Below are 22023 nucleotides of genomic sequence, written 5' to 3' on the forward strand. Positions count from 1 at the left end.
ATCGTGAAGGAAAATTGAGATTTTTTGAAAGTTGTCCAAAATTAGGGTTAAATATCTTATTGGTACATGAGTTTTAAGCTTTTTTAAATTTAGTACCTGAGTTTTCATTTGTTTCATAGGTGGACCTTAGTTTAGGAATAAAAACCACTTTGGTACTTCTGTTACATTTTCTGTTCAAATATTAAAGGTCTACCACGTGGCACTATATAAAAAAAATTAAAAATTTCAGCGACCCCTCCTTTTCTTCTTCTTTTTTTTTTGTTTGTCCATTTTTTAAAATTTCTTTTAAATTTTTTTATTATTTTTAATTAATTTTTAAATATATATTTTTTTATATAGTGCCACGTGTCCACCTCAGGAGTTGACACATGGCGGGCCGTTAATATTTGGACGGAAAGTATAACAGAAGTACCAAAGTGGTTTTTACCTCTAAACTCAGGTCCACCTATAAAATAAATGAAAACCCAGGTACTAAATTTAAAAAAGCTTAAAATTCAGGTACTAATAGGGTATTTAACCCCTAAAATTAAAATTAATTATTCTTTTGGCAACCATGATTTCAAAAATAAATATAATTCTGTTTTTGTAAATCATATTTTATTCAACTTTTTTTTTAAAAAAATCATATTTTATTCAACTTTTTCTAAACAAATCATATTTTATATAATTTTATCTCAAAAAAGTCAAATCTCAAAATTCACACACTAAATAAAAATTGAATTATAATTTCAAAAATCCAACCTTCAAACTATCATTATTTTTAAGATTTTCACATTGCCATGTCCCACGGCACCTAGCTAAGGAAAGTCTCACCACAACAAGTTTCTAGACTCTAGTCTCTCTCACACCTTCCTTCGTCCGAAGATTACACATCTTCCACTCTGTGTCGGTCCACCCCATTCCGTGTGTAGAGTGTAGAGACCACGACATGGCAAGGTCCTTCTCCCAGACCCTGACCCTGACCCTGACCACCCTCCCCCGCCACCGCTCCCCCAAATCTCGCCTCCTCACTCTCCGAACTCAATCCAGCCAATCCTCCAAGCCCCACCAACTGGCCGACCTCGCCGACCTCACCGACTCTTCTTCTGATCCCCTTGTCCGCCAGCTGGAGGACGCCATCCACCGCATCATCGTCCGCCGCTCCGCACCGGACTGGCTCCCCTTCCTCCCGGGCGCCTCCTACTGGGTGCCACCGCGCCCGCGCTCCTGCTCCCACGGCCTCGCCCACTTGGTCCATCAGTTGGCCAATCCCTTGACCCAGGAGGAGTCCATGGCCACCACCTCCGACCGTGGCTGGCCTTCTTCCGCCTACTTCATCAATGGTTTGGTCCATTTTTTCCTTTTCTGTTTCTGGGTTTTTTTTTTTTTTTTTTTCTTTACAATTTTTGTTGGGTTAAGATTTTAGCCATCCTTTTGTGTTTGTGGTGTTTAAGAGCCGAAATTAGTGAAATTCGTCTGTATATCAATTCATGACTGTTTTGTGTCCCACTAAAACAAATATGAGGATTTGCTTGTGTTTGTTGTTTAGGAGATGACCCCTCGTTTCTTTGTGTGTAGAGAGAGAGAGAGAATTTTAATTTTGCTTAATTTATCTGTAACCAAATCCCTTTCAGGATCATGCCTTGTTTAAACCATCTCAGAAAAAGCCATATCTTTATCGATGCTTGGATGTCCAGTAAAATATCAATTCGTATAAACTCTTTGTGATGGAAAATTGTTAAACATCAAATTTGTTTCTGATATGATAGATTCATTCTCATCGAAAGAAATTGAGTAGTTCTATTTAGTAGACTCCTGTACAACTGGATGACGTGATAGTAAAAATTAGTCCATGGATGCACTTGTTTTTTTTTTTTGTAAGTGCTGATACAATAGCTGATTTTTAATGACTCATCATCCAGTTGTATCAGTTGTATAATAATCGTACAAGAGTCTACTAAATAACATTTTTTTTAATTAATCGAGATATAATTAAAAGCGTAATGTGCCTTCATGTATATATAGGGAGTATACAAACGAAGGCACCCAGGTAGTAGGGACAAAAAGAACAAGAAAATTGTGATAACTAATTACTAATGGAACAACATAAGCAGTTGTTCAAAGATACAATATGTTGAAGAATAAAGATTTCAACTCCTCCATAGTTTTCTCGAGGTCCTCAATGACAAAATATTATGTGAATGGCTACCTTTAGCCTTGAGTTCTGTCTATTATAAAGGCTTTACACGAATGCTATACATGGAAAGAAAATAAAGTCCCGCATGATTCTAGCCCTATACATATAAACTATATTTGGTCAAATATATATATGCCAACTATACAAAATAAGAGATGGAGAAATAAGGAAAGAATCGGGGGCTGAAAAGTAAGGAAACAATGAACAATTATGGACAGCACAGCTGTCCATTGACAGCCCCCCTCAAATTGATGCAGGGTGATCAACAAGCATCAATTTGCTACTTAGGAAGCAATGTCGATGACGAGTGAGAGCCTTGGTGAAAATATCCGCAATTTGTAGATCAGTGAAAATATGTGGAAGAGTGATAATCCTAGCTTCAAAGGCTTCCCGGATAGAGTGACAGTCCACTTCAATATGCTTGGTGCGCTCATGATAGACAGGATTGGCCGTGATTTGAATAGCACTGGTATTATCGGCATGTAGCGGTGTAGGGTCGGTCTCAAAAACATCTAACTCAGCAAGCAAACCACGAAGCCAAATAATTTCTGAACAAGCAAGAGACATAGCGCGGTACTCAGATTCCGTAGATGACTTAGAGACTCTGTCTTGCTTCTTACTTTTCCAGGAGATCAAGGCATCACCTAAGAACACACACCAACCAGTGATGGAGCGACGAGTATCTGCACAACCAGCCCAATCAGCATCACTATAATCGGCAAGACGAGTAGAATTGCTGGCAGGAAAGAATAAGCCACGGGCAGAAGTACCGCAAACATAGCGTATGATTCTTCGGACAGCAGTCAAATGTAGATGACGAGGAGTCTAAAGGAACTGGCTGACTTGCTGGACAGCAAAAGAAATGTCCGGTCTAGTAATGGTGAGATAAACGAGGCTCCCCACCAACTTCCGGTATAAGCTGGGATCAGCAAGTAAGTCGCCCTCCTCTTTGTGAAGCTTGAAATTTAATTCCATGGGAGTATCAACGGAAGGAGCCTCTTGAAGACCAGCTGTAGCCACCAAGTCACTAGCATACTTATGTTGATTGAGAGAAATGCCAGAGGGACCACGATGCACCTCAAGACCAAGAAAATATGTGAGAGACCCAAGATCTTTCATATGAAAGGACCCCGAGAGATGAGTTTTGAGCTGGTCAAGTAAAATCGAATCGGAACCAGTGATCACAATATCATCAACATAAACCAATAGAAGAACAATACCCATGTCAGATTTCCGAAGAAACAAAGAGGTGTCATACTTGCTCTGCTTGAATGAAAATTGTAATAAAGTGGTGCGAAATTTATCAAACCAGGCCCTCGGAGCCTGTTTGAGACCATAAAGGGAGCGACGAAGCTTACACACATGTGAAGTCGGAGATGAAAACAAGCCTGGAGGTGGCTTCATGTAAATACACTCTTTCAGATCCCCATGGAGAAAGGCATTCTTAACATCCATCTGATGTAGAGACCAATCATTGGAAGCAGCAAGGGCGAGAATCGTACGAACAGTTGTCATTTTAGCCACTGGAGCAAAAGTCTCTTCATAATTGACACCATACTCCTGATTATTTCCAAGAGCAACAAGCCGAGCCTTGTAACGGTCCAAACTTCCATCAGATCGAACTTTGACTAAGTAAACCCATTTGCATCCCAGAGGCACAACAGTAGGAGGACAGGGTTCAATGTCCCAGGTGTGATTGGCCTCTAGAGCGGCAATTTCTTCCTGCATAGCTTGTCGCCAACAATCATGCTTGGCAGCATGTGAGTAACAGTTGGGAATATCAAAATTGGCCAATGTAGCAGTAAGAGCTGAAATAGAATTTTCAGCACTGGAAGGAGAAAAGCCATACCTATCCAGAGGGACAGACACTCGAGAAGAGCGACGAACCAAAGGCACAGGAGGTGCTGCCACGGATTGAATCTGGAGCGCGGTAGGATCAGATACCGGGTGAGCTACCGGAAGAGACTGTGGGCGGGAGCGTCTTGTATACACAATACTTGGTTTAAATCGGGAACTAACAGGAGGAAGATATGAGAGCCCCTCCTTAAAGGAGGGAAGAACCATAGTAGAAGATGATGGCAGAGAGGACACATGAAAGAAATGTTGGTTTTCAAAGAAAATAACATTCCTAGAAATGCGAGTACGATGTAAGATAGGATCATAGCAAACAAATCCCTTTTGACACACATTATATCCCAAGAAAGCACAACGGACAGATTGAGCAGATAATTTATGTCGCTCATGAGGAGGTAAATGAACAAAGCATACACAACCAAAAGTACGAAGGTTATCATAACTAGGTTGCTTAGCAAATAAGCGGAAATAGGGAGACTCCATATGTAGGACTTGAGAAGGTAAACGGTTAATCAAGTGAGTAGCAGTTTTCATAGCGTCTACCCAAAACATGGACGGAACAGAAGATTCTAACAAGAGAGTACGTACCACATCAAGGAGATGACGATTTTTGCGTTCAGCTACTCCATTTTGTTGAGGAGTAGAGGGACATGAACGTTGATGAAGAATACCCTTAGACGCCAAGAAAGTCTGAAACTCAGTAGACAAATATTCACCACTGGAATCGGTGCGTAATGTCTTAATAGAAGAAGAAAATTGATTGGTAACATACGCAAAAAACTTAGTGAAAATACGAAAGACCTCAAATTTAGAGCGAAGAAAGTAGACCTAAGTAAATCTGCTATGATCATCAATGAAAGTCACATAGTATTTAAATTTTTCATGTGAACTCACTGGGGAAGGACCCCAAACATCACTATGGATAAGGTCAAAGCAGTGAGATGCCCGACTAGCATGCAAAGGAAAGGGAAGAATTTTGCTTTTACCAAGTTTGCAAGAAGCACACTCAAGAGAGAAAGAAGAATTGCTTTTATTACCAAGTAAACCAGAGTTCAATACATAAGATAAAATCTGAGTATTGGGATGGCCCAAACGACGTTGCCACACCATACTAAGATCGGAAACATTATTACAAGCAAAAGACTTAATAGAAGAAACTGGAGAAGAAACTGGAATAGGTAAAAATAGTGGAAACAAGCGCTCCACTTTAGGTCCCTTCGCGATCTGCTCCCCTGTTACCTGGTCCTGCACAACACAACCATCACCAGAAAATTTAACATCACAATTGTTTTCAACTAATTGGCCAACCGAAATAAGATTTGTGGAAAGCTGAGGAGCAAGAAACACATCAGTGAGCGTAGAAGAGGCATCTCCGACAGCAGCTATTGGCAGAGAACTGCCATTGGCAGTCTGAATAACAGATGTATCAGCATAGGGCCGAACATGACGCAAAGCGGTGTGAGTAGGAGTCATGTGATTAGAAGCTGCCGAGTCCACATACCAAAGTTTAGGGGAATGTTTACCTTGAAACCCCATTGCTGATAAGGCTGAAATCAGAATCTGTTGCACCATTGCTGGAGTGCAATAATCTAGTGCAGGAGGGGTGGCAGGAGCAGCAGTAGTCGTGGCAAGAACTGAAGTCTGAAATGTTTGGGTTGGACGATTTGAGGGACGAATACGACATTCTTTGATAATGTGACCCTTCTTCTTGCAATAAGAGCAGAATTTTTTAGGACAATTAACAGCAATATGCCCAGATTCCTTGCAGCAGAAACATCGCAAGGTCCGAGAATGCATAGGCGGTTCACGGCCTTGGGTAGAAAAGGCCATAGTTGCAGCCCCAGAACTGCCATGAGATTGCTCCAAAATAGCTTGAGTACTAAGACGTTGTTCTTCTCGAAGTAACTCACCAAAACAAACATCAAGAGAGGGAACCGGAGAGCGATTCAGTAAAGAGGAGCGAACAGATTCATATTCTGGGCGAAGTTTCATAAGAAACTGATCACGCTGGGTAGTGGCGTGAAGAGTTTGAATAGCAGAAAGAGCAGCAGCAGGAACTTCCGCGGTAACTAAGGCAGCATATTCGTGCCAAAGAGTCAAAAAACCCGAGTAATAGTCTTGGATGGAAAGACTATTATGCTGAAACATGGCAATTGCATGTTCTAACTGAAAGCGACGAGCATCATTATCTTGATGATAAACCTTCTTCAAATAAGCCCACATGGCTTGAGCAGAGCGATGAGGCCGCAAGTGAGTGACAATATGAGACTCCATGGAACCAAGAAGCTAGGACATGATACGTGCATCAAGCACAGCTCAGGACGGAGAAGACCCGTCAGCCTTAGATTTTTCAAAAGTGGACGATGAGTCAACATCCGTGCCATCAATATGACCCCAAAGCGCTTTGCCCTTGAGAAAGAACTCAAACTGAAATGCCCAGGTAGCATAATTGGTGCCGGTAAACTTAACACACACAGAAGCTGAATCCATAGGGAAGAAAGAGAACCCTAGAAGAGAGACTTGCCGAGAAATCCACTGAGAGGGACAAACTGCACTGTTGCCCAGAGAAGTGCCGAGAAAACCACCGAGAATCAAACAGATACTACCGAAAAACACCAACACAAGCTGCAGAAAACTGTTCCGAGAGACTGAGGCCGAGAAAATTGTGCCGAGAGTGACAGATCACTGTGCGGTGAGTACCCAGACTAGCGAAAGACCAGAAACCGAGAGCCGAGAAGAAAAAAAATTCAGGAGAAGGAAAAATTTAGCAATTGGGCTCTGATACCATGACAAAATATTATGTGAATGGCTACCTTTAGCCTTGAGTTCTGTCTATTATAAAGGCTTTACACAAATGCTATACATGGAAAGAAAATAAAGTCCCGCATGATTCTAGCCTTATACATATAAACTATATTCGGTCAAATATATATATGCCAACTATACAAAATAAGAGATGGAGAAATAAGGAAAGAATCGGGGGCTGAAAAGTAAGGAAACAATGAACAATTATGGACAGCACAGCTGTCCATTGACACTCAAAACACCTATCATTCTTTTCTCTCCATAGACACCACAAAAGGCACGAAGACACCATCTTTTATACTACAGTGTTTCGAGTGCTGTTGAAATTCCACTAACAAGCAAACAAATTGACTACTCGTCTAGGCATAACCCAAGACAACCTGAATTGATTGAAGAAAACAGTCCAAATGGCTCAAGCAACCTCACAATGAAGAAAAAGATGATCCATTGACTCTCCATTTCTTTTACACTTAACACACCAATTAACCACAATGACGCGCCGCTTTTGTAGATTGTCCGTGGTAAGGATCTTCCCTAGGACTGCCAACCACACAAAAAAGGCCACCTTGAACGGAACCTTGGTCCTCCAAACACTCTTTTAGGGAAAATGAAAACCAAAATGACAATCCATGGCTGTCACTATTAGAGATGTTGAGGATTAGTTCACTTGGGCTTTTGCAGGTATTTATGGCCCTAATTCTGATAGGGATAAAAGGCTCCTTTTGGAAGAGTTGGCTATATTACCCAATTGATGGAATTTGTCTTGGTGTATTGGGGGTGATTTCAACGTTACTAGATTCCCTAGTGAGAGATTGGGTGAAGCTCGTTTATGCCGAGCTATGGTGGAGTTTTCTGATTTCGTTTTGAGCAAGGTTTGATGGAACTTCCTCTTGCGGGGGGAACTTTTACTTGGTCGAATAATTGGGATGTTCCCACTTGGTCCAGAATTGATAGATTCTTGGTCTGTCCGGAATGGTAAGCCCAGTTTCCTAGTGTGTCACAAAGGAGACTTCCTAGACTCTTTTCGGATCACTTCCCGATCCTCCTCGACTATGGTGACTTTCATGTAGTAGTAGGCCCTTCAAATTCGAAATATTTGGCTTAAGTCTGAGGGTTTTGTGGACAGGGTGAAACAATAGTGGAACCCTTATCTTTTTCAAGGCTCTCCTAGCTTCATTTTAGCTAACAAGCTCAAGGCTTTGAAAGCTGACTTAAAGAGATGGAATGAGGAGATTTTTGGCAATGTTGAAAGGAAGAAGATCCCTCTACAAGAGTTACATGTATTTTATGTCATTGAAGAAGAAAGGGCTTTAGGTGCTGAGGAGAAAATGAAGAAGGCTGAAATTTTGAGCGAGTTAGAAAGATCTACCGTCATGGAGGAGGTGAGTTGAAGGCAGAAATCTAGGGCCTTGTGGCTTAAGGAGGGTGATATGTGCACAAAGTTTTTTCACAGAATGGCTACTCCAACAGAAGAAGGAACACCATTGACTCCTTGATGATTGATGGCACAATTTCTGCTTCTTGTTTGGAAATCAACGAGCATATTGTTTAGTTTTATAAGGGGCTATTTATCGAGAATTGTAGTTAGAGGCCTGTAGTGGATGGTCTTTCCTTTGATTCTATTGATGAGGTTGAGGCTAGCTAGTTGGAGAGAGAGTTTGAGGAAAGGGAAGTGTGGGAGGTTGTGAAAGTAATGAATAGTGACAAGGCACCGGACCCTGATGATTTTTCTATGGAGTTCTTCCAAGCTTTTTGGGTCATTCTGAAAGAGGATAAAGGTACTTCATGAGTTCCATGCCAGTGGTAAGTTTGAGAGAAGCCTTAATGCTACGTTCCTCGCCCTCATTCCAAAGATTCCTTGGGCTGTCGATCCCAATGATTTTTGCCTGATCAATCTGGGTGGTAGCATTTATAAGATTATTACTAAAATTCTAGCAAATAGGCTTAAGAGGTGTTGGAGAAGATCATTTCTAAGTCTGAAAATGCTTCATCCGAGGTAGGTAAATTCTAGATCTTATTATTATTGCCAATGATTGCCTTGATAGCAGAGTGAGATTTGGGGATGAAAAGGCTATGATCTTGATAATTGGGATTTTCTATTGTATTGTTGTGAAGATGCGGATTTGGGGGGAAGTGGTGCTCTTGGATAGCTCATTGTTTCCTTAGTGCGTTTTTTGGTTTTGGTGAATGGTTAGTAGCTCTCGTGGCTATAGGCAAGGGGACTACAGTTGGCAAAATGGGTTGGCATGGGGTCGACTCGATTGACCTACCAACCTGTTTAGGCCAACCCGAACCCGACACGATTAGCTAAATGGGTTGACATATGAAACCTGAACACGACATGTTTATAAGTCGGGTAACCTGACATGACACGCTTGACCTGTTTGCCTAACGGGTCATGCCAGGTTGACCCGACCCAACACGAATGAATTAACAACTAAATATGTACCCACTGACTACTTTTTAAGGTTTTTCAGCAACCACCCTCTGCCGTTAGGCTTAGTAAACAGAAATCAATCCTTAGGCTTAGTAAACAAGAAATCAATCCCCAAAGAGGGAGGGATGTGAAAGTAAACCAGATTTAGCTTCTTAATTTCAACCTATAACATTAAAAAGTTTTGGGCATCTTAGGGAACAAACGAATAAGTAGTAATACCACAAAAACAAAATCTAAACCAAGTTAGCACCAGTAGCACCAAGAAGCGAACCAGATCTGAGATTTACACATACTGAGTTTATTTGAACTGAATGTGTAAAACTAACTTGACAGGTTGTCTGAAGTTTAATCACCACAGGAGGGAAGTTCGCATGTAAACCAGATTTAGCTTCTTAATTTCAACCTATAACATTAAAAAGTTTTGGGCATCTTAGGGAACAAACGAATAAGCAGTAATACCACAAAAACAAAATCTAAACCAAGTCAACACCAGTAGCACCAAGAAGCGAACCAGATCTGAGATTTACACATATTGAGTTTATTTGAACTGATTGTGTAAAACTAACTTGACAGGTTGTCTGAAGTTTAATCACCATAGGAGGGAAGTTTCCCATTATAATCTCCTCTCCAAGGTCCATATTCTCCTCCCCAACTTCCATTTTTTAGCTCTTATGCGTCAAAACTACCTCGGCCACCGTCCGATTTCTTCGCAATCAATCATGAAGTAATGGCTAGTGAGTATCTTTTGGACGAGCGGCGCTGGAGAGGAGACTCACAAGCGGCTTGGCGGCACTGGACAGTCATGATCAGCAGTGGAGAGTGGAGATCAAGCGGCATTGCCGGAGTTTGTATTTTTTTTTTTTTTTTTTTTGAAGACATGAGTCAAATGACGCTAGGCGGCTGCTAGGGTTTCTTTTCTTCAAAGCTTAATTTCTTTCTTGTTTTTTTTTTTTTAAAAAAAATTAAACGCTCGGGTTGACCCGCTTATAAACGTGTCATAAATGGGTCAACCCGTTTATGGCCCGAACCCGTTTAGGCTAAACCCAAACTCTATAACTTCATGTCGTGTTCGTGTCGGATTCACAGGTTGTGTCAAAAATTGCCAATCCTAAAGGGGACCCTTTGTCTCATTTGTTGTTTGTTCTAGTGATAGAGGCATTGGGTAAGTTGATTTCAACTGCTGTGAGTGGAGGATTGTTGTTTGGCTTCTCTGTGGGGACAAGGGTTGATACTTCTCATATTTTGTTTGCGGATGTCACCTTGCTTTTTTGTGGGGTTAACCAAATCATCTTTGCATTTTACGTAGCTTATTTTTATTATTTGAAGTTGTGTCGGGTTTGAAGACGAACTTGGCCAAGTCAGAATGGTTCCGGTGGGAAATGTTGATAATGTGGCTAGGCTGGCTTGGATTTTGGGTTGTGGGGTTGTGTCTTTTCCCTTGAAGTATCTCGATCTTCCTTTGGGGTCTCTAAGCATATATGGGACAATGTTATTGAAAAGATAGAATGTTGGTTGGCTAGTTGGAAAATGTTGTATTTGTTTAAGGGTGGTAGGATTACCTTTATCAAGAATACCCTATTCAACTTACCTGTGTACTTCGTGGCCCTCTTTCCTCTCCATTCGAGTGTTGCAAACCATATTGAGAATCTCCAACATGATTTCCTATGATTTGGGCTAGGCGAAGAGTTTAAATAGTACCTGGTGAGTTGGCCTAAGTTGTGTACGCCGATCTCATGGGGAGAGTGGTGTTCTAGTGAGCCAGTTGAGGCATATGAGGTGGGTTTATGGAGGAATATTAGGAGGGGTTGGGGAAAGTTTTGTAGTTGCACCAAATTTGAAGTGAGAGACGGTTCAAAAGTTAGATTTTGGCATGATCTTGGTGTGGGGATATGGCCCATAAGGATGCTTACTCAAAGACATTTAAGTTTTAGCTGTTGTTGCTGGTTCTTTATATGAATTTCTAATAAATGTTAATTTTTTTTTTTTTTTTTTGAGTATTTGGGAAGTTCTGTCCCATGCACTAGGTTGCCAAACCTCTTAATGCTAGATCATAGGAAGTGATAGGAACCTTTAAAAATGATAAATCTTATTCTATGTGGTGGAGTGTCATTCTCCAGATATTCTCAAGGTTTATATTGGGGGTTGGGCTTCACATATCTTAAATACCATTATCTGCATCTTTAGGTGGTGTAGGTTACACATGGCTCCTCAATGTTTTTTTTCGTTATTTTGATAAGCAATAAATTTTATAAAAAAAGTGTAAGGCGCTCCTACATACACAAGAACAAACAAAACTGTCTACAAGAAGAAATCCAAATAAACCCTCAACCCTAAGACCTTCAAACCCAGAACCCACAAGGAGCATACACGTTATGGCATGTGAGCCTTGCCTATCCCTCGCCGAGAAGATACGCTTGCATCGTAATTAATAGAGCTATTTCAGTTCAACACCTCCCTCCTACCTTTGTTATTTGGACGCACAAGCTTTACAATCCAAAGAAGGTTATCTTCAATGGCATCCTGAAACTCCAAGGGGGGATCCTCAACCTCCTCACCATTCGACACCCCATCCTTGTCATCGGCGGGAATGCCTGAGGAGCTACATCCCAAATAGGAGGGAGAAACGACCGTCACTACAGGCAAGTGAGGACTATCCTCAAAACCCTCCTGATCATTGACTTGCGCCAAAGAAACCTTTGACAACTGCTAGAGGTGAGGGACTGCTGAAGAAGAACGTCCCCGAGGTCTAGAGGGCCTTGACTTCATAAAACCCCACCGGAGAAAACCCACATCCACACTTGTCGTGGTCTGGATCTTAACAGACTGTGACCTGTGAATCTCGTCCAGCGTAGGGGCCAGACCATCGACAACAGGACTTGACGGAGAGGATTAATAATCAGCAAAACTTGGGGCTTCTTTGCAGACTGTGGCCTATGCACCGCGTCCAATGGAGGGATCACATCCATTTGAGAATCCTCCTTGCCACCCAAAGAAATCCCCCCTGAATTAGAAGCACCAAAAGTAACGGACCCAATCACGAAACTTACCGTAGCCAGAGAAGACCACTTTGACTTGATTGAATTTGGCACAAGCATCATGATAGAATTGGGCTGAGGTGCCAAAAATTCTGGACTAGTTCTCATCGGATCGAGCCCATCTCGTTGAACCTTCGAAAAAACCTCAGACCCAACCTCTAGAACCCCATCACCTGAGTTTGCCACGCGCGCGCGAACCTGATGAACGAGCATTACTCATCTGGTCAGCCCCAAAACCTTCCTTCGTCAAGACCTCCGGCGAAGAAATCAAATCAGCGGCTTCGCGGGCTGCTTCCCGACCTGAAGGGCCATGCCCAGGACCTTTGGGCTGCAAGGAAGACCTGAAAATGAGCTTGAACCCTTGACCCGACGACTTGCAAACTAGTTTAAGCTGGAGAATGGGCTTCTTGCTGCCAGCCTTGGCCTAAAATCCTTTGGGCTTAAAACCCAACCCAACTAAACGACCTAGATAACTTCTGACCCGGTCTAACCCAAATCGACAAAGCCCTTGAAGCTTCTTCAAGCAACAATTGATAAAATTGCTCTTCGTCTTCTTCATTGCTGCGTAGGAAGCTGCCGTCGACGACCCAGAGGACCAAGACTCAAACTCAAAACAATTCACTGCCAATCTCACCTCCTCTCTGCCATTCGCCAACTCATTACAAGCCACCTTTGGTAGCAGATCAAGAGGGATCACCGCCAAATACCTCAAACCCACAACCTTCCCATCAATGTTAGCTGCCGAGCATAGGACTTCCGAGAAAGAGCGATCGGACGAGAGAACCACCCCCTTCTGTTTACCCTTCGGAGCGGACACCTCGGCTATCAGCGACTGATCCTTTGCCTTGAGAAACTCCAGCAACTGCTGCAGCTCAGCCACAACCTGATACCAACCCCAACCTTGACGGCCCTCTGGTTGCCAAATAACCCCTTTGCGACCTCCCTCAGCAAACGCGCCCACCTCAAGGTACCGGCCGACCTTGTTACCACCCCCACGAACTATCAAAACTTTCACATCCTCCTCACAGAAGGACTTGACAAAATCCTTCTTCCCTGGATCCTTCATTGCCTCCTTTACCGTATCCTTCAACCAAACAGAACAATGGATGCCCAGAAAAATATTCCCAACGAACGCCTTCCTCCTTTCCTCCAAGCAAAGCTCGGACTCATCTGAAAAGGAGAAGGCTTTAGCTTCCAAGGAGAAGCAGCTCTCCATTACCTAGCTAAACTAGAATAGATAAACTCGCGCAACTCCTGAAGCCATAGTAGAGAGGCAAAGAAAGAAAGGAAGAAAAAAGATCAGAACCAGAAGACAGACACACCAAGACGACGATCGCACTCAGAGACAACTAGCCGGAGCAAATCCCTAGTAGGACGCGCCTACACACGCCACTTCTAGAGGAGAGAGAGGCAGGAGAGAGTCGAGTACTTATTCTTATCTGAATTACCTGGCTCCTCAATGTTATTGAGAAGGTCATATAATTAAGGTATCTAACAAGTTTTAGGTGAAAATCAAACTGATTTATTAATTAGTACTAGTCTGGAAAAATCTAGGCATTAAAAATTCTATTGCAACTTTAGTAGGATATCTAACGGGTGCTTGGTGAAAATCATTGTGATTTTAGCACCAGTCTGGAAAATTTTATGGGTTGAAGATTGAATTTCAACTTTAATCTACATTTATCTGATCATATCATGATTTAAACTGTGGAGATATTGTTCATGACACTGCTTTTTCTTCTTTGGATTTAGGTGCATTTCCACAGCCAGTGGAAGCAGAGCCAATTCCAAATAATGTGTCTCAATCTGAGGATGAGGAAGGATGAACCATCTTTTATACTGGCATCTAGGTGATTTTTATTATTATTTTAATTATGTGTGCATACTTTTTTTCTCTAGAAATATAAATATGTTAAAGGCTGTACACTTATATTAATCATTAAAAATAGTCAGAATAATTTGATTTCCAGCTTAATTGTAGGGGGAGAATTGGAGCCCCTGTTAACATATGACATCTACACCATAAACTGCACCACACAGTCTCAGTGAAACTGTGAAAGGGCAACAAACAAAAAGCTGGTCAATATTCTCCATGTCCAATCCATAGAAAACACATTTCATATCTCCAAGCAAGCTATAGCTAACTAATCTATCGCGGGTATTTAACCTTCCTCTCACAGCAAGTCATAAGATAAAGGAATAGTGACGAGGAATAATTTTACCATGCCACAACAATCTGTGCCAGAACACCTCAGGGCCATGGTCCGACAAACTATCCTAAGCCCTCTTGACCGAAAAAACACTACTAGGATCCAATAACGAGGAAATCTTATGCTGAATGGTATCTCTCAAGTTCAAGATCTTCCTCCAAGACTAGGAGCAATCTGAAGGAGGTCTCACCTCCTAGAGATTAATGCCTAATAAAATTTGGTTCGACCCAATTGGCCCAGATTGACTATTACTAGAGCAAATTGGCCATACATGCTTTAGCACAACCGCTTTGTTCCACAACTCCATACTTTTGATACCCAAACCTCCCTCTTTCTTGGGAAGGCAAATGTAGTCCTATGAAACTTTAGCCCTTGAGCTATTAAGCTCGCTACCTTTCCAAAGAAAAGACTTAAGGATTTTCTCAACCTAACATATCACTCCCTTGGGAAGGATGAAGAGAGATGACTAGTACACTTGCATAACAAAGAGGATGGAATTAATCAATTGAAGCCTACCTGCAAACGAAAGGGCCTTACTAGCCCAAGACTTGCCTTTGGCTGCGATCTTCTTTGCTAAAATTACACAATCAAACTTTTTCAATCTAGTAGAAATAAGAGAAATACCCATATATCTGTTATTTTGATAAGTAATAAAACTTTTATTAAAACAAAGCGTAAAGCGCCCTTAAGTACATAAGAAGTATACATAGGAACCACCAAACCAGCCCAAAAAAAAGAAAAAAGAAACCCACTAGACCTCAAAACCTCAAGACCCACATAAGGCACAGAATACTACGTTATGTGAGCCTTGCCTTTCTAACGCCTAGAGGGAGGCTTGCTTTGCCGTAGTTAATAGAGCTTTTCAAGTTCAACAGCTCCGTCCTGCCTTTAGTCTTTTTGCGGGCTATCATTATTTCCCTATGAAACTCCTCTTCAATGGCTTCCAGGATGGCCAAGGATGGATTCTTGCCATGAACATCATCCATTGCCCAATCCAAGGGCATGTCGGGATGTAAAATACCCAAAGGGAAAGGGGATTCTCCATCTTCCCTATTCCAAATCTCGTCACCATGATCCCACACTATGATCTCTCCATCAGGGCCAATGCCTACCGGCCACTCCTGAGACTGTATCAGGCCATTAATCTTAGAATCCTCACCCTTTTCATCGTTTGGAGTGTTGCAACCACCCAAAAGGGTTGGAATCTCTTCCACCCTAATTTCCTTAGTAGTAAGAGAAGATGACAACGCGGCCGACACTTCAGGCGAGAGAAGGGGTTGCATAGATAGACTCAGATTGAGGAACCCCTTCCGAAGGATACCCCTCGTTGGAATAGATTGCTTAACAACCTTCAAGGAAGCCGCAACTCCACCAGAATCCAGCAATGGCTGCGTCGCAGCCACCGAGGCTTCCTCGACAGGCAGAGGATCCACCCCTTTCAAGCGCTGCAGAGACTTAGTCTCATTGTCAATATCTATCATCATTGCCGCCACAAACTCTGCAACTAAACTCTCATTCAAATCCACTGCTCTGCCTTCTCTAGCCTTCCTATGGTAACTCTGGAAAGGCTTAGATACCGACTACGCTGGAATAGAGAGACGTATCCTTTCTCCAGGCTCTGTCGCCCTTGAGTATAAGTCACCGAATAAAAGCGAGTTCTGCTTGGTGGAAGTGGGTTGAATCCGGAGCTCAACAGACCCAACCCCATTGCTAACTAGTGTCGAAGATGGCCCCTTAGACCTGAGGGAACCTTCTAGTGACACTGAAGACAACATCCCCTTTACCGTAGCAGAGAACCCAGCAGCAGCAAACAAAGGATCAGGAGAAGATGTTGGCAAGGGAGGAAAGATAAACCTTGGAGCAACAGGGTTCTCGAACACCTGTGAAGATTGAGCTACGTCCTCCATCGCCGAAGACAAACCTTCCTGAGAAGACCCACCCTGGCAGACTTCCAGAATCTTGGATGCAGATGAAGACAGCGCCATGACCATCGACGACGAAGAAACTGCAACTTCATGCGACAGTGCAGACTCGGGATCTGAAGAGAATCTAGGACCCGCAACGAGTCTTGAACCTAGACCAACATGCGTACCCGTGTCGCTCTCAACAAAACCAGAGCCCATCGTCTCACCAACCAGTTTGGGCTTAGACAAGAACCAACCCAAACGAACACCTCTAACAGAGGGTAATTGGTCCAGCCCAAAACCAACCACACGGCCCACTTTAGCCTTTATCCGATCGAACATCTTTCTCCACGGATACTCTAGAATCTTCTTCTGCGAGCGATTGATGAGAGTGCCCTTCTTCTTTTTCGCCTTCTTCACTGACCCAATGATCCCCACTGAGTCAGCCTCCGCCCTTTTTAGATTCTTCTCCAACTTAGAGCAATCCACCGCCAATCTCGGATTCTCACCTCCATTCGTCCACTCAAAACAATCCGCCACTGGAAACAAATCAAGATGACCTAAAGGCAGCGTCTTTAACTCACTAGGGACCGCGGCAGAACTAGCTGTTGCACGCACCACTCCCGTGAAGGAGTGCCCAGACGAAGAAGCCTTCGTGCCTACTCCCATTTGCTTCCCCTTTGTTGAAATCTCAACAGAACTTGTCAATCTAGATTTGGCTTCAAAAGGCACCAATAACTAGCGCAGCTCTCCTACAAACCATCGCCATCCCCACCCTTCATGACCCTCGAGAAGCCAGATGATACCTTTCTGACCACCCTTTGCATAAACGGCCACCTCCAGATAATGGCCGGCCTTATTACCACCGCCACGGACCATCATCACCTTCTCATCCTGACGGTAAGACTTAATGAAATCTTCTTTACCCGGAGACTTCAGCACCTCTCAACCGTATCCGCCAGCCAAACGAAGCATTGGACATCCACAAAAACATACCCTACAAAATCCTTCCTCCTTTCCTCCAAACGAAAGTCTGCCTTATCAAATCTCACCAAAAAGAAGAATTTGTTTTGCTTCCACGGAGAAACGCCTCTCCATATCAACACTGCATGGTATCTCCACGCACCCGCTCCACCACTAGCCGGAGACCAGCACCAGCCTAGCTCAGAACTGACGAGCCAAAACCAAACCTGAACACAACAAAAAACAGAGCGCTATGTGAAAACCCACCACCCGAGAAACTCTGCGATCTAATACATCGTCCGAGCTTCAAAGCGGCGAGAGAGAATCAATACCCATATATAATAGAAAGATTTCATTCCTTGAAGCCTGAAATGCTCAACAATTGCTCCTTGACAAGCAACTCCGCAGGTAAACAAACTACTCTTTTCAAGCTTAGCAACCAACCCGGACATAACCCTAAAATCGAAACCGAAAATCACTGAGCAGAGCAACAAATCTCATCTCAACTTTACAAAAATTAAGTCATCTGCAGAGCATAGATGAGAAAGAACAAATGGAATCTAAATTGGTCGCCCTTAACCATTTTTTTCCATAATTCCAGAACCCAAAAAAAAGAAAAGAAACTCCACCACCAGAACAAACAAATAGGGCAATAAAGAATCACCTTGTATGAGATACAACCTCCAAGAAAGAAACCCTTGAGCTCACCATTGATACAAATGGAGAAACTAGGCGAAGTAATGCATTCTTCAATCCACCTCACCATTACCTCTGGAACTCGATCCAATAGTTCTAAGGACCACCAAGATGAAATCCCAACTCACAGAATCACATACCTTTATTAAATCAACTTTTAAGGCACACCTGGGGGTACCTTTTTCCCTATGGTAATTTCTCAAGAGCTCATGGGCTAACAGAATATTTTCACCAATCCTCCTTCCATCGATAAAATTTTGTTGATTCCCAAAAATATCACCAAGAATACCTGAAGACGGTTTGCCATTACCTTAGCTATACACTTGTAAATCATATTACAACAAGAGATGGGACGAAAGTCTTTTAACCAAGAAGGGCAATGGCAATAGTATTAACTTTTTTAAGCAGCCTACCAAAGACAGAAAAAGACTTAACCACAACAATAACATCCCAGCCCACTATGTTCTAAGCCTTCTTAAAGAATTGACCACTGAAGCCATCCGGACTGGGCGCTCTATTGCTCTTCAAGGAGAACAAAACAGATCTGATCTCCTCTTCAGAATCTTCCTAAGATGACTCTGCACAAATCAACCACATTGTACTCATATGAACCCTTAGGAGCCTTTGAAAGTAGTTCACAATAGACTCGCTCACCTCAGCAGGATCATCAATTGTGAAACCATCTTCGTTGGAAATGGAAACGATTCTGCTTCTCCCATGCAAAGTCTGAATAGCTCTGAAAAAGAATTTAGTATTTTGTTCACCTGAGTTCAACGACTGGATTCAAGACGTCTCTGCCTAAAAGAACTTTCCTCTGCTCTATTGAGGTCCCCATACTCCTTTACTGCATTCTCCTCCAAATTCAGAATAGGATCCAACAGGTTCATCTGAAGTGCATGAGCAAACTCTAGTATGCTCTCCATTCTATCCTTGGCACACAACTCTAGTAATGACTAATTTTACTAAACAAAAATTAGTCACATCCACCAATTTAAAGAGCAGTGACTTTTTAATGCAATAAAAGAAATCTGTCTTGCTTTTATAGGAAACAGTTAAATTACTTTGGCTTAGACCTGAGATCTTGAAGAAACATACTTGCAATATAAGATATCCGCCTGCATTAGATCTGATACATTTTAGTGGGGGAGAGCTGCTCTGTTTGAACTTCTGAGATTCACACGGTAGCTTAAAAAATATAAATTCATAAACTTTCTAATAAAAAATTTGTTGTGGTAACAAATTACTTTTTGCAATTAAGAAGGAAAAAAGAAAAGTAAAATCTTATTGTAGAATGTTTGGATACTTAAAATCAATTGGCTTCTTGGATATGCAGGCTCATCCGGACGTGTAAATTCAGTGTTGAAAAGGGATAAAAGATTGCAGAAAATGAATTGAGAGAGACCTTTTCGCCAATGGCAGGAGCTGTACAGATGCAACCTGTTTAGTAAGGCTCGCGAATAATTTCATACCAAAATTTCAGTAGCTGATAATTCTGACAATGTAAATGCTGTGTTAAAGTCAATAATTGAGCCTGCAATTGAATGTTATATGTATCATCCCCTGCTTGGTGGTTATCTTTTTTCAGATTTTCCATTTTTTTCCTGTTTTTCTTTCGGTGTAAATGTGTATATATATGACTGTAACGGCATTGGCTTTTTTGGTTTCTCGCTGGTATCAATGTGATCTTCACTAGTAATTTACCCGAGCTACTTTTGTGGACTCATTGACTACAAATGAACCTGCGATTACAATGGATCTCACAATCAATATTAGTCATTTCTTATCTATTCTGTGGATTAAATTGATTAATGTTTACAAGAATGAGCTGATTCCTTGCCTGAGCTCCCACACTCAGTACTGCTACTGGCATCATATGCTACACCTTCACCTCTTTGGCAGGTGTTTGCATCATCACTACATTCCTCCTCCTTTCGGCTGCTACTTCCTTGCTCGTTGCCACTACATTTGCTCAACCACATCAAGAGCCAGGTAAAACTTTTCCCCTCCAAACAGCGACCACCAAATTTAGACTCAATTTATTCCAATAAGTTGGTGCGGTGCATACGATGAGCTGTCTTTCCGGGGTTCAACAAAGGTCGTACTTATCATTGATTAACCAAGACATTTTTTCGAGGAATTAAATATCAAACAAATTCTAGTTGTTCGTTAAGCATCTTATAGTTGATTACCATAGGGACTTCTCTTTTAATCTTGCTATTGTTTCTTACCATTACTTCGATTGATCATGGGTTTGAATCTAATGATGACATTAGGGTCTTTTTTTCTCCGTCAAAGGCGTGTTTCTTGGGTATAGCCATTGGCTCACCCATGGACTTCTTTGGAGCCTTTCCTTCCATTAATATTTTATGCTTGGACAAATCATTGAGTCAGTCTCACACTTCTTGAAATCTTTTCCTCTCATTAATTTTTCCTTCTTGAAATCTCAACGTTATTATTTTTCTTGTTAAACTTCCCTTTCATAGATTCTTCTTTTTCATATTTCAGATCGGCACATGAGCAACTTGTGACAAAATATCAAAAGCAGACCAATTTGGATCAGTACACATACCCTAGAAATCTTGGAGCGGCATATTCTCCTTTAATTACTTCGGTGGTAGAAGAACAACGATTTTAATTAGAGCCAAAATTTTTCCTTCAACCACTGAAAAAATTTAGGAATGGTTTCTTTATCTTGGTAATGTGAGGTATATGGGTTTTGAGGAATGCTAGAGCATCTCTTTGTATTCTTCTAGTGTTTTCCTGGAATGGCATAGATGTAATTTTTTAATTACATCTATGCCATTGCAGGAGAACACTAGGAGAACACCAGGAGATGTTCTAGCATTTCTCATGGGTTTTATACATTCCTCTCTGCGAAGTCAGGGATACTTGTCCAAAAAGTAACTAGAAGTTCGAATTTAGTGGGGGGTTTTTTTTTATTTGTTTGTTTTTGTTTTTGTTTTTGTAAGTTGAATTTGGAGGTTTAAATCATCTGTAATTGGCAATCTAAGTGGCAAAAAGGTTAAAGCAAAAAATAAATAACCGCTCGTATTCACTATTCGCAATTCTGTATCCGTTATCTGTACATGCGGATGTGGTTAGCAAAAATAACTATCTACATATGCAAATGTAGATAGAGGTTTTAGGGTATGCGGATGTGGTTAATAACCACAACCCATACCCTTTATATATATATATATATATATATATATTATTTAAATAATACCCAAAATGATGTTTTGGATTAGATATAGGTTATATTCACATTGTTTTAAGTTTTTTTAGATTATGTTTAATACCAAAAAAACTTGAAACTTTTCATTAGGAGTGGAAAGTATAGACATATGACCAAAGTATGTAACTGTGTATGGGCATGTTCGATAAGAGATTTACGAGCTTTGGAATATCTTTGATTGTGTTCTATTAAATAGATAGCTATGTTCTGTGTTATTTGTTACTGGTCTTGTTATGCAGCAGGTGTTGTAGAGTGTAGATAGTTCGTTGGTTGTGTTGCTTTTTCGTGTAATACTTAAGAACGCAAAAGTAATGTGCAATTAATATATTTTCAAAACATTAGAGTCTAAAAAAAATAAGAAGCCCAAAACACTAAAATCGAACCCAAACTATTTTCGAAATTGTTAAAAATAGGCTTTAATAGAGACTCAAAGAAGGCTAAAAAAAACTAAAATAAACCCATTACTTAATTTGGTCTTCTTGTGAAGTAGGTGCGGTAGATGGTTCGTTGATGATTGGTCACCAAGTAGATCTATTTTCCTAATCATTGATTTTATGGCTACTATTTTTACAACTGACAAACTCTCTCTTGCTTATGACAAACTCTCTCTTGCATTGCTTATGACAAATTCTAGTTGTTCTTCTAGCTCTCAGCCTTCCTCTTCTCAGGCTGGCCTATCTTTTTCTCCCATTAATTGCTGCTGGTCCC

The 22023-nt window shown here is 41.5% G+C and overlaps 1 protein-coding gene across 1 annotated transcript; it reads left to right on the top strand.

Moving 5' to 3' along the window:
- Positions 1–799: 799 nt before the first annotated feature.
- Positions 800–19636, top strand: LOC133863093 (uncharacterized). The gene is made up of 3 exons (XM_062299085.1): positions 800–1322; positions 14060–14157; positions 19414–19636. The coding sequence occupies exons 1-2, from the start codon at positions 929–931 to the stop codon at positions 14131–14133; spliced, it is 468 nt and encodes a 155-aa protein (XP_062155069.1). The 5' UTR covers positions 800–928; the 3' UTR covers positions 14134–14157; positions 19414–19636.
- The last annotated feature ends 2387 nt before the right edge of the window (positions 19637–22023 follow it).

Source organism: Alnus glutinosa, chromosome 3 (assembly GCF_958979055.1).
Source record: "Alnus glutinosa chromosome 3, dhAlnGlut1.1, whole genome shotgun sequence".
In the NCBI taxonomy this organism is placed as follows: Eukaryota; Viridiplantae; Streptophyta; class Magnoliopsida; order Fagales; family Betulaceae; genus Alnus; species Alnus glutinosa.

Coding starts and splice junctions, on each gene's coding strand:
- LOC133863093 (XM_062299085.1), top strand. CDS start 929: ATGGCAAGGTCCTTCTCCCAGACCCTGACCCTGACCCTGACCACCCTC. Junction 1,323..14,059: donor TTCCGCCTACTTCATCAATG/GTTTGGTCCATT, acceptor CTTTGGATTTAG/GTGCATTTCCACAGCCAGTG.